Source organism: Copadichromis virginalis, linkage group LG16, assembly GCF_057382275.1.
Source record: "Copadichromis virginalis isolate Kocher_CV1m ecotype Utaka linkage group LG16, C_Virginalis_male_GT1.1, whole genome shotgun sequence".
In the NCBI taxonomy this organism is placed as follows: Eukaryota; Metazoa; Chordata; class Actinopteri; order Cichliformes; family Cichlidae; genus Copadichromis; species Copadichromis virginalis.
Window position 1 is genome coordinate 25,053,516 of NC_140633.1, and position 12,282 is coordinate 25,065,797.

At 41.1% G+C, this 12,282-nt stretch overlaps 2 protein-coding genes across 3 annotated transcripts; both read right to left on the reverse strand.

The window, feature by feature from the left end:
* Positions 1–1,056: 1,056 nt before the first annotated feature.
* klhl41a (kelch-like family member 41a) lies at positions 1,057–5,143 on the reverse strand. Of its 2 annotated transcripts, XM_085434027.1 has the most exons (7): positions 4,868–5,143; positions 3,978–4,780; positions 3,745–3,902; positions 3,554–3,661; positions 3,268–3,453; positions 2,018–2,164; positions 1,057–1,888 (listed from the first exon to the last, which is right to left on the reverse strand). In XM_085434027.1, exons 1-7 carry the CDS (start codon positions 5,061–5,063, stop codon positions 1,777–1,779), a joined length of 1,710 nt encoding a protein of 569 aa, XP_085290153.1. In that variant the 5' UTR covers positions 5,064–5,143; the 3' UTR covers positions 1,057–1,776. The 2 variants fall into 2 exon arrangements, with proteins under 2 accessions (XP_085290153.1, XP_085290152.1); XM_085434026.1 differs by having other exon boundaries at positions 3,978–5,143.
* A 561-nt stretch (positions 5,144–5,704) lies between these two features.
* Positions 5,705–12,282, reverse strand: bbs5 (Bardet-Biedl syndrome 5). The gene is made up of 12 exons (XM_085434028.1): positions 12,077–12,282; positions 11,793–11,875; positions 11,478–11,543; positions 8,985–9,034; positions 8,548–8,675; positions 8,326–8,461; positions 7,837–7,932; positions 6,857–6,919; positions 6,609–6,743; positions 6,363–6,446; positions 6,104–6,127; positions 5,705–6,006 (listed from the first exon to the last, which is right to left on the reverse strand). Exons 1-12 carry the CDS (start codon positions 12,136–12,138, stop codon positions 5,905–5,907), a joined length of 1,029 nt encoding a protein of 342 aa, XP_085290154.1. The 5' UTR covers positions 12,139–12,282; the 3' UTR covers positions 5,705–5,904.

Genomic DNA, 12,282 nt, shown 5'->3' on the forward strand with positions numbered 1-12,282 from the left:
TCTGGGGACACCTCAGGCCCTCCAAGGTTTGGAGGCCTATCTCCACCCACCACCACTTCCCCTGCCGGTGGCGGACTCCCTCAGGTGTCGGTGTGTTGGTGGTTCTTTGTGTCTGGGGGTGGGCGTCCGGGTACACACCGGCTCACTCCTTGGCGGCCGCTTGTCGGGGCCTGGGGCCTGGGGCTCGCTCGGGCCCCTTTGGAGGTGGGGTGCCCCCGGCCTCTCGGCCTAGGGCTCGGTCACTCAGGCGCAGCTGGGGGCCGGCGGAGCTCACGGGCGCGTCACTGCAACTCCCCCTGACTTCTGCTCCGCGGCTGCTGGGCTAGCCCTCATCTGGGACTCTCCTCAGCTCTTACTGGGACAGTGGCGCGGCTGCCCCTCTGTTGGTCTTCCATGGTCTCTTATGTTCTGGGGGCCTCTGGATGTCTGGAGTTTTGATCTCCTCCATACCCGCTTCACACCCTGGAGGACGGGGCTGTGGCCCCCCCACACTCCCTAGCAGATCATTACATGGAGAAACCTTTGGAATGCAAGCATGCTGATCCACACAGGTATGCACACATGGGTATTCACAGACGCGGACTAAAGCTTTCTTGGCTGCTGCCTCAAAGCACACTGTGCGCTGTCTATCTTGCGTGCTGCACAATATCGTTTATTACTTAGTAAATACTGATATCTATGACTAGCTAGTTTATTGTGATGGTGCTTTGTTTTCTTTATTATTATGTTGCTCTTTGGTGTTTGCTGTCTCCTCTGTTTGTTTTTGTTTGTTTGTTTGTTTGTTTTTTTTCTCCATACAGGTGACCCAGGAGTTTTTTTTTTTTTTTTTTGTCTCTCTTCCCCCCCCTTCTCACCGTCTCTTCTCCCCTTTGGTTTTCTTTCTTTCTCTCCCCCTCTCTCTCTCATTCATTCCCCCTGTCCTATTTATTTAAAAAAAAAAAAAAAAAAAAAAATGACAAAGGATGAACTGAAGCTCTGCCATCACGTAATGTCGCATACTGCTGTTTCTGATGTCATTTAGGGGAAAAAAAAAAAAAAAAAAAAAAAAAAAGAAAAGAGCTTGTTAAAGGCCAGGTGGTTTGTTTCAGAATTCACTAATGAAAGAACTCTGTATTCTATGTCTAGGAGTGTATTTTGCTGGGATGATCATAAATTGTAGCTGAACTGATAAACTACACAAAGGATACTTCTTTGCTCAGAAGGCAGGAAGACGTTTCCTTATTTGGTCTGTACCGGTTTGAACTGAGAACCTGCTGACACACGAACCTTTTTTTCCTCTATATAAACTGTTGTATACTGAATAAACCTTTGAGTTGATTGTGGGAGAGCAACCTGAACAGTCTCTGTATCATTTTGTTCTCCTAACTGCTCCCGACGTCGTAACTAACCCAGCTGAACGGCATACCTGAGCGTTACTTTGAATAATTAGGAATCTTATAAGGAAAGGACAAAACTCTGCTTATCGGTGCTCACGCCTTGGAGGAAACCCGATCCACAGAGAAACCCGGGACGGAGATTTCTTTCAACATGGACACTATGTATGAGAACTGAAATCAGGTACGCGTAGAGTAATGAAACCATTTTTCTGTGTGGACTCTAATCACATGCTGGCAGCCTAAAGTAGCACTCGGTCATTAAAACTTTATAACATGATGGTACATTTTATTAAAGAAGGGCAGGCATGTGTGAAAATGAGAAAAATAACCTGCTGAATAAAAACATGTACAGAGTATTCTCTATCCTGCATCAGTAACAGTGAACATGCATGATGTGTTGTTACAGTTTGGGCATTCTGGCTGCATTCAGGCGCATAGAGACACACGAGGCTCCGGCTGCATAACGCATCTCTTTGATCATGCCAGTCCACTGTTTCTTGTCATCTTCATATCTATTAAAAAAAAAAAAAAAAGAGTCAAAATAAGTATAAATGAATTAAAATATTTTATCCCCCCGAAATAAAATAAATATCATGTAGAAAACTGTAATACATAATGCAAAAGTAAAATAAAAAACATACTGCCAGATGTCAATGACTTCAGAGGGTGTACACTCTTTGTTCTCATTCTCCACCATAGCAAAGCCTCCTACAGCATACAGCAGTCCGCCACAGCTCACCAGGTTGATTGAGCTCCTCTCCTGTGGAAAATCTGTAAATGGTGTCCACCTGCAAGAAGATGCACATAAATGTAACATGAAGCAATTCCTGTGTGCTTTTAATTTCCTGAAAGATCTATTTAAAAATGAGCTTTGTAGGCCTTACAGAATGCCTTTTCTCTCATCAAAACGCTTTTTTCAGATACCACTCGTGTCATGTCTGCAAAGTCCTTGCTTCCTCACACAGCCCAGAAACATGCATGTTAGGTTAGTTGGTGATTCTAAATTGGTTGTAGATGTATTCTGAAAAGTTTGTCTCTCTGTATTAGCCCTGTGATAAATAGGTGACTTATCCAGGGTGCACCCACCTCTCAACGAGTGACAGCTGGGGTAAGCTCCACAACAATCTGCCAAGAGCATTAAAGACCCTACTGCAGTTTGTCCCAGGGAAACCAAATCCTTTCATCTTTCTGTCCAGTTCATAAAAGAACACTTCCAAGGGGGGTTATTTTCAGAGATAGTGCTGGTTGTCCATCATTTTTAGTCAACCATGCAGTTCTTTTAATGTTTAGGGGTTATTATCTTGCAGTCTAATGTTTCTAATCATTCTAATATCAAAATAAAGTTCTACTTCCTGCAGAGGTAATGCCTTTACAGGGCATCAGAGGGTGTAGTAACACAGGTTTCTCCAGCATTGCCTCTGTTGTGTGAACAAGGCTTAAATTACTTTATTGTAACTTCATCATTTTCTTAATCTATGAGAGACACCTCGAAGGGACGGTTGTTGTGAATTAGCACTATATAAATACAACTGAATTTAATTTAATGACAGGCCCCATTTCTCCATGAAAATGAAGGGCTTTTCAGTTTTTGACTTTGCCCTGAATCTTTAGTTTGTCAATAATCATTATTTACTCCAGTTAGATTACTCCAGTTGGATTACCGCTCACCTTTGTACTGTTTAATATTGTCTCCTGGACATTGGCTGCTCATGTTTGATTTAAAAACAGAAAAAAATGGGGGGTTGTGTAAAACCTTTTAATGGTAGTGTGAAAACAGTTTTTAGTGAATCTATTTTTATGTTTTTAACAGTATCTATATCTTCTACAAATCAGAAAATCTAAATCTGGTTTAAAAAAGGGAACTTGTATGGTTTATATTAGCAGCACCTACTTGTTGGTCCCAAAGTCGTAGGCTTCACACACAGCTGTCAGGCCTTCTTCATTGACACCTCCAGCAACAATGATCCTTCCTTTGTGGATAACAGCGCCAAACATGGATCTGGGTGTCTTCATGGCAGCGACCTCTTTCCACTCTGACTTCTTGTGGTTGTATGCAAACATCTTATTGATTGCTTTACTTTATTAACAGACAGAAACGATTCCAGGGAAGAGTTAATAACATGTGAAAATCGTGGTTTGACTTAACGTGTAAATATTTGGGGTATTTGCAGCCTTACTTCTCATCGGTTTTTCCTCCAATGCAGTATACCAGCCCGTTCTCAGAGACCACACAGTGGCCGTGGATTTTTAAGGGCAACTTTTTTGTTTCTGTCCATTTCATTTTTCTGTTGAAGCAGATAATAAGGGAATAGGAAATGTTCAATGCAGAACCGTGAAGCAAGGCTTTAGTAAAATGTGCTGAACTTACTCGGTGTCATAGCACATAACGGTGTCGTGAGACTCGTTGGTCTGTAAATCTTTTCCTGCTACAGCAAAGATGAGATTCTCAAATTCACCCATAGCAAAGAGACACCTGGGGGAGGGCATGGGTGGCAGAGCGATCCATTCAGCAGCAAGACTGTCCAACTGCAAACAATGATTTCAGATTAAGAAAAAGATTCAAATTGTTGCTTTAATATGAATTAAAGGAGCACTTTCTACCTGGTAGAAGTAACACTGCAGGGTATTCTCTTTCTCGTCCTCATCCACAAACAGTCCTCCCAGCACATACAGGTTGTTCTTCTTTGTTGTCAGACTGACGTGGTTTTTGGGGATTTGCTCAGCCATTGCTGCCAGAAAACATTCATTTTCCTGGACATCGTAGGCCACCGCAGCTGTGTCGTTAATCATCAGAACCACATCTCTGCCATACATGCCATATCTGCGGTTATCATTCAGGTAACCAGGCAGCTTCCCCTCCTCTCCTTCCTCTGCATCTTGCCCCTTTTTCTTCTCAGGTAGCTTCCCCGCAAAGGCTTCCTTGATGATTTTGATTTTTTTCTGGACCTCAGGATCAGCCTTGACGAGGTCATCTTTCTCCACTTTCTCCTTGAAGTACTTCTCCGGCAGCAGTCGGAAACGGATGAAGTCAAAGGCCTCCACCAAAGACTTCACACGCTTGTCCTTGTCTTTTCTGATCCACCTCATGAGACACTCGAACACCGCTTCTTCCTTTTCCACATTGAGCGCATCTGCTCCGATAATGGCAAAGAGTTCAGGTGGAGCAAGCCCCAAGAAATCATCATCCTTGGCTATGGTTTCAAAGTGATCTGCGACGTAATCTCGAGCCGCCATTGCCAATCTGGCACAATTCAGCATCAGTCCCAGTCTGTAGATGGCAAGGCAGCTTTTCTTGTTCAGCCTTTTCTGGAGATAATTCACACAAACTGTGAACACTGAGGGAATCTGGAAGCGATTGGCAGCAGTCAGAATATCCTGCACGTTGTCATCGTTGATGTCAATCTCTGCTGAGTACATGTAATTCACAATCACCTCCATAATATTGGGGTCAAGGTTCTCAAGAACAACCTCTTTTTGGCTTGATTCCTTACCGTCCTCTGAAAAGTAGAGCTCCCGGAAATAAGGACTGCATGCTGCCATAATGAGCCGATGGCAGGGGATGCTTCTGTCTCCGACCTTTAGGATACAGTCAATCAATTTATTCTCATTGAGAAGCTCCTTGAGCCCATCCTGGAGCAAAGTGCTCTGAAACAGACGAAGATCTTCCCTCAAACCTTGGGGATCCATTCTTGTGGGACAGGAAGTAGATTGAAGTAAGGGAAAACTGACCGTCCTTGCTGGTGAAGACAGAACTATAGACAGGCAGGTCTGAAGCCAGTTCAATATAACTGTGCCCCTCTAAATATAGCCAAACACCCCATCCATGAAGAATTCAGGTTGGCCAAAGCAGTGCGCTCACACAGCTGTCATGGAGTAAAAACAACTTTCATCACCCCGAAAGATTAGTAACAACATTGTTGTACCAAACAGAAAAACACATCATCTCCTTATTTTATTCACTTTTGACTAAATTTAAAAAAAAAAAAAAAATCATCCACACAAAACACCTTTTAAACAAAGTGGCACCACAGTGCAATCCAGTGCTCTGCAGGTTTACACAAACAGCTGGCATCTATACCACAGCTGTGAGCAGGGACGTCTACATGTGGAGTGAGTCAGAATTCAGTGATAGTAATGACTTCTACGCTACAGTGTGCAAGCCTGTGTCGGTGTGTGAGGCATTTCCACAGGAGTTACCAAACAAGCAGCCGGGGGTCAGCGAACAGCTGCAGCCACAAGAGCTCAAGGCCTGTTCTCAGACCATTGTGTCCCTTACACACACAGTAGCTACAAAAGATATAAAGACATCAAAAAATTTACTTTCCACCATCTGTTTGAATATCTTTATTTATATTACATTCAAGTTCACTACAAGAAAATGTTTTATATAGTAAACGTCACAATTTACTTTTCTTTTTTAGGAAACTGCACTCAGCAAAACTGTACATCTTTTAACCAGAGCTATAAGCAATATTGTCTATACAAGCAGAACAACTACATAAAATATGTACATGTGTTTGATGTTATCTCAGCTCATTACTTCCCACAGCCCTTGAAGAGTGAAGCCGTCCTTTAGCTTTTCAATGGCGAGACCGAGCTCCTCAGAGAAAACTGGCTCACGGTCTTGTTGCTTTGGGAAAACAAAACAGAAATCAGGTTTATAGCACTTTTTAAGTTTTATAGCAAGCTGTGATGATTGTATTATTATATATATATTGAAATTTTACCTTATTGCCATCTGCAAAGTAGGCCTGCAACCAAACACATGAACACATGTAGTTAAAAAAGCTAATGTAAATTAAAATAAAGCATTCTGCTTGTAGTAAATAGTTGATGACTCCCAGACACGAGCGCCAGGCAACATAAATTCATGTTTGTTCATTATGCTGGAGGATATTAGCTAATAGCTATTCTGAGAGTGTGAAAGCTAAACCTTTGATTCCCAGACGAGTGATGAGTGTAAGGGTTGCCAGCAGGCACACTCACAGTAAATGCATCGGTCTGCTCATCGGGCTCGATTTCCACGTCATCGGGAGGCTGTTCCACTGTGAGCTCTTCCAAAGGCTGCGGCTGAAATCGTTGTTAGGACAAACAGTGCTATGACAACACGATCAGCTGAAGAGCCGGGAAAGCCAGCTACATTAAAATATCTCCTTAACAGCTGTGAACTCAAAAATAGACTTGCAGGCTATTTTTGAGTTTGTGATTCTTATATTGTGTATGTATGCCTACCTTTTCTTCCATTTCATAATCCACTCCAAAGATGGGGTTAGCAGAGTACACTTTATGCAAGGAGTTGATTTCTTTGAGTGCATCTTGGAGTTTTTCCACTGGGTCAATCTTAAACCCAAGCACGTACCCACCACTCTAAAAATCACAAAGTGGATATTTTGGTATATTAGAAGACCAAAAACTAAAGAAGAAAGTCCCAATAATAGAATTATATCAGAAGACTGTAAATGACATTGCATAGAAGTTACCTGGCGTGAGCTCTCTATCACCAGCGCCAGGCCAAACTTTGAGTCTCTTATTCTGATAGACCACTTGAGAGGAAATAAAATATGTTATACACCATCCTGATCTGCATTGAACAGGACACATTATTTCATAAGAGAAACAAATAATAAGACTTCTGATTTATGTGGCAGACCACTTTATTAGGTATATCTTGCAAGTACCGGTGGAAACTGCTTTAATTCTTTGTAGCATAGATTCAATATGATGATGGAAACATTGCTCACAGATTTTGGTTTATATTGACACAACATCATCACACAGTTGCAGCAAATTTGTCAGCGGCATGTCCGTGATGAGAATCTCCAGTTCCACCACAACCCAAATGTGCTCTTATGGACTACACTTGATGAGATGTACCTAACAAAGTGGCTACTGAGTGTGTTTTATAATCGTAAACACATAAAATGCATTTACAGACAATGACTGATTGTTCGAGCTTTACTAGAAACATTTTATGAGAGAAACATTTCCCTGAATAAAAATCATATAGTTCTATTTGGGAAATATGTGAGCCAATCGTGTTCAGGACAATTTTAATCATGTGGTGGCAATCATATCCACGCCTAACGAAGGTAAAGATACAGATAAGTGTACTTATTATTTGTTCCTGGCTGACTGTGTCCATTCACATGATATGCTCTGATAAGATGTAGGCAAACTGGGTTGAACTAGGAATTAAACTATAATGTTGTGTAATGTGTGTAACAGAAATCTAACAATCAGAGCGTCAAACTTTTAAAGCAGATTTAATCAGATTTCAGTTGCGATTCTGTATTTATTATATCTCAGTGATCACTGACATGATAATCAAACAGTTCTTCTCCTATTTATTTAGAAAGATACTTTAAATTAACTGCAGAAACAATTGCCTACACTGTAGTTTTTGCCAAGATGTTTGCCAAGTGGTAACAATTGCTTCTAGAAGGACCTTGACTGTACTTACAATCTGGAGGTAAGGAATGCTGACGTTGAAGCTCTCATTCATGTTTGCGTGCCACACAATCCGAACATTGGTAATGAAAAAGGTTCCAAGGTTACCCTAAAACAGCGTCATCAAAGGAAACTCACTTTCACATATTTAGAGATTATTTTCTATAATATGTTTTCACATTTTTTTAACTGTCATAATTTAAATGTGAACCGCTTAAAACAAACAAACAATGGAAATAAGTTGATCTTTGCGTTTCTGGTACTTACTGCACGCACACTATCATGCGCGTCTTAATATGCTTACATGTGTTTGTCTGTGATATTTATTGGTTTGGGATATGTATTGGAATTAAATAAAATCAATCAAACAGCTCTTCACAAAAACATCTCAATCGCCTGTAAATACTTCTTTAAAACAGTGTGGTAACTTGTTCAATTTTAGTCTGTGCATGCATATTATCTGAGAAACACTAAACAAATATTTTAAAAGTCACACTAGTACCTGATCGCTGGATAAATTCCAGACTCCATTAATTTTATCATACACTTGCTCGCGGGGCAGGAGTCTAAGCTGCTTATTTTGAATCAGTGCAGCTCGCAGTTTCAGGTCCCGGTACATTTTGGAAGTCTCATAGGCTCTGTAACAACACAAGTCACATTTTAAAACAATGAGAAAGATGTATGTTTGATAGATAATTTAAAAACTCCCTCAGTGCTGTTTTACCTGTGGACAGCGATGACAGAGGTGAAAAGCCTCGGACTTCCTGGAACCACATTTGTAAAAATAAACTCAAATCTCGTGTTGTTGGACTTGGTCAAGATGTAGAGAGCTTCAGTTTGACCTCTTAATTTCTGGAAGAGAGTAATTACTTCCTAAATTACCAACACTTTTATACACTTTAATTCTTAGCACGTCAAAAAAAACCCCAAAAAACAACAACAACAAAAAAAACAATGCTGCCGTAATTTGTCCTACAGGTTTGACATTTGTCCACTTTATGTGAATAATGGATAAAAAAAAACCTGTTGGCACACTTAAGGTGCATCAGTTAAGAAGTGTTAATGAAATTAAATATTTTTGATGTGAGGAAGTGTAAAAACATTCTGAACAAATAGTTTAAAAACAGAAACAAAATGCACAGGTAAAACGAGTTTACTTACTGAGTTGGCTGTCCTTGTTGTGATGTTAATGATGGTGTTGTAACCTACAGCTGAAACAAAAAAGAAAAACTTCAGCCCCCTGTCTGTTTGTCACTGCCTGTGTCTCTAAACCATAAATCATATCAGGTCTCACTGACATCTTGCAAACCTTCCCTTTCACTCTTCTGCACTCTCTTCTTCTCCTCTCCTGTGGAACGTACATCACTATGGATGGTTGACCCCAGGTAGTTAAACTTATCCACGTTCACTACTGCTGCTTCACTGTTAAACCTGTCACCTTTTTCATTCCCACACATATACAATCTCTGACTCGTAACGTACAACTCACCACTGTCTCACTGTCCTCGTACTTTGTCAATCCTGACTTCCTATAAGCAGTAGCACAGTTCTTCTCTGGCCAACCTATCATATATTTTCTCTTGATCCAAAACAACAAAGAACAACTTATATTGACCTTCTCCATCAACACTCTCAAAGCTAACATCACATCACTATTGTTCTTTCTGAGCATGAAGCCATACTGCAGGTCACTGATTGTAACCGCTTCAACAGCTCTTTCCCATAGCTTCATAGTATGGATCCTAAACTTTATCTTTCTGTAGTTATAACAGCTCTGCACGTCACCCTTTTTCTTACAAAATCTCTATCAGTACACTTCTTCTCCATCTGCCATGATTGTTTTAAATCTGGTGAAAAAGTTCACTCCCCTCTCTACGAGACATCTCCATACCTCCACAGGTACAGTGAGATGCAAAAGTTTGGGCAACCTTGTTAATAGTCATTATTTTCCTGTATAAATCGTTGGTTGTTACGATAAAAAATGCCAGTTAAATATATCATATAGGAGACACACACAGTGATATTTGAGAAGTGAAACTAAGTTTATTGGATTTACAGAAAGTGTGCAATAATCGTTTAAACAAAATCAGGCAGGTGCATAAATTTGGGCGCCACAAAAAAAGAAATGAAATCAATATTTAGTAGATCCGCCTTTTGCAGAAATTACAGCCTCTAAACGCTTCCCGTAGGATTTTGAGCAGTGTTTCGGGTCGTTGTCTTGCTGAAAGATCCGGCGCAGCTTCAGCTTTGTCACTGATTCCTGGACATTGGTCTCCAGAATCTGCTGATACTGAGAGGAATCCAACTTTAACAAGATTCCCAGCCCCTTGTTATGCCCAAATAACTCAATTTTCGCTTCATCAGTCCACAGCACCTTATTCCAGAATAAAGCTGGCTTGTCCAAATGTGCTTTAGCATACCTCAAGCGGCTCAGTTTGTGCTGTGGGCGGAGAAAAGGCTTCCTCTGCATCACTCTCTGTGTAAAATGCGCCGAATGGTTGAACGATGCACAGTGACTCCATCTGCTGCAAGAGGATGTTGTAGGTCTTTGGTGCTGGTCTGTGGGTTGACTCTGACTGTTCTCACCATTCGTCGCTTCTGTCTTTCCGAGATTTTTCTTGGTCTGCCACTTCGAGCCTTAACTTGAACTGAGCCTGTGGTCTTCCATTTTCTCAATATGTTCCTAACTGTGGAAACAGACAGCTTACATCTCTGAGACAGCTTTCTGTATCCTTCCCCTAAACCATGATGGTGAACAATCTTTGTCTTCAGGTCATTTGAGAGTTGTTTTGAAACCCCCATGTTGCTACTCTTCAGAGAAAATTAAAAGAGCAGGGAAACTTACAATTGACCCCCTTAAATACGCTTTCTCATTATTGGATTCACCTGTGTATGTAGGTCAGGGGTCACTGAGCTTACCAAGCCGATTTTAGTTCCAATAATTAGTTATAAAGGTTTTGGAATCAATAAAATGACAACAGGGCGGGGCAATCGTGGCTCAAGAGTTGGGAGTTCGCCTTGTAATCGGAAGGTTGCTGGTTCAAGCCCCGGCTTGGACAGTCTTGGTCGTTGTGTCCTTGGGCAAGACACTTCACCCGTTGCCTACTGGTGGTGGTCAGAAGGCCCGGTGGTGCCAGTGTCCGGCAGCCTCGCCTCTGTCAGTGTGCCCCAGGGTGGCTGTGGCTACAATGTAGCTTGCCATCACTAGTGTGTGTGGATGACTGATTGTGTAAAGCCCTTTGGGGTCCTTAGGGACTAGAAAAGCGCTATACAGGCCATTTACCAACAGTGCCCAAATTTATGCCCCTGCCTGATTTTGTTTAAATAATTATTGCACACTTCCTGTAAATCCAATAAACTTAATTTCACTTCTCAAATATCACTGTGTGTGTCTCCTATATGATATATTTAACTGACATTTTTTATTGTAACAACCAACGATTTATGCAGGAAAATAATGACTATTAACAAGGTTGCCCAAACTTTTGCATCCCACTGTATGTCATCTGGACCAACTGTGTTTCTACTCTATATCCTCTTCATAGCGACCCTCCCTTCATCCTTTCTAAACTTTTAACTAAACAATTCAAATAGATTAAAAAAAAAATGCATACAACACAAAGTCAAATAATGGAGGCATCCAGGTGTACTTACACAAATTGACTCTTGGCAGAGCCAACGAGTGCCAAATGATTCTCAAATTTGTCACCAAGAGCCGTCCTGGAAAAAAGTGAACACCATGATCCGTTATTATTTTTGTTAGTAGCTCTCAGCATCAAGGTTATCATCGTTAGACTGAAAACTAAAAATGTTAAGCAATAAAAAACTCAAATGTAACGAGTAAACCCTCGCTGGACAACTCACTGAAATGGAATTGAGGTCAAAAACTCAAAATGAAAAGAAAGAAAAAAATTAAACTATAAAAAAATCTGGTCTAGATATTTGCAGTCTCTAAGGTAGCAAAAGCACCTCGGTCTCCGTTGTTTCCTTTCGTATCTTCAATTGAGTCCAGGCAGTCTATGAGCACCTCTCCAGGACGTGTTTTCATCTGCCTATGAACAGCATGGATTACAATATTGGCACTCAGTGCGTGCGATATAAAGCCACCGCAAAAACGAAAACACTTTAAACTTAATATATTTATCAGGAAAACCTCGCATCACAGTGTCGGTGTAAATAATGACGCTAGGCAATTAGCTTAGCTAAGCTCCATTAACCAGTTAGCCTCTACGGGCGGTGACAAATTAACTTACTGTACAGTGATGTCAAACCTAACATCTCGGTCTTCCCACAGAGCATCTAAAACAGACGCCATGGCTGCAGGTTATCACCCCCACAGCTCGTTGCGGTAAAGCTTGATGTACTTCTGCAGTCGATATTCCAGCTAAAGAGGCTAATCTCAAAAAGCCATCCCAGCGTCATAATCACCACGGCAACAGACGGCAAGCCGAAAGGTCAA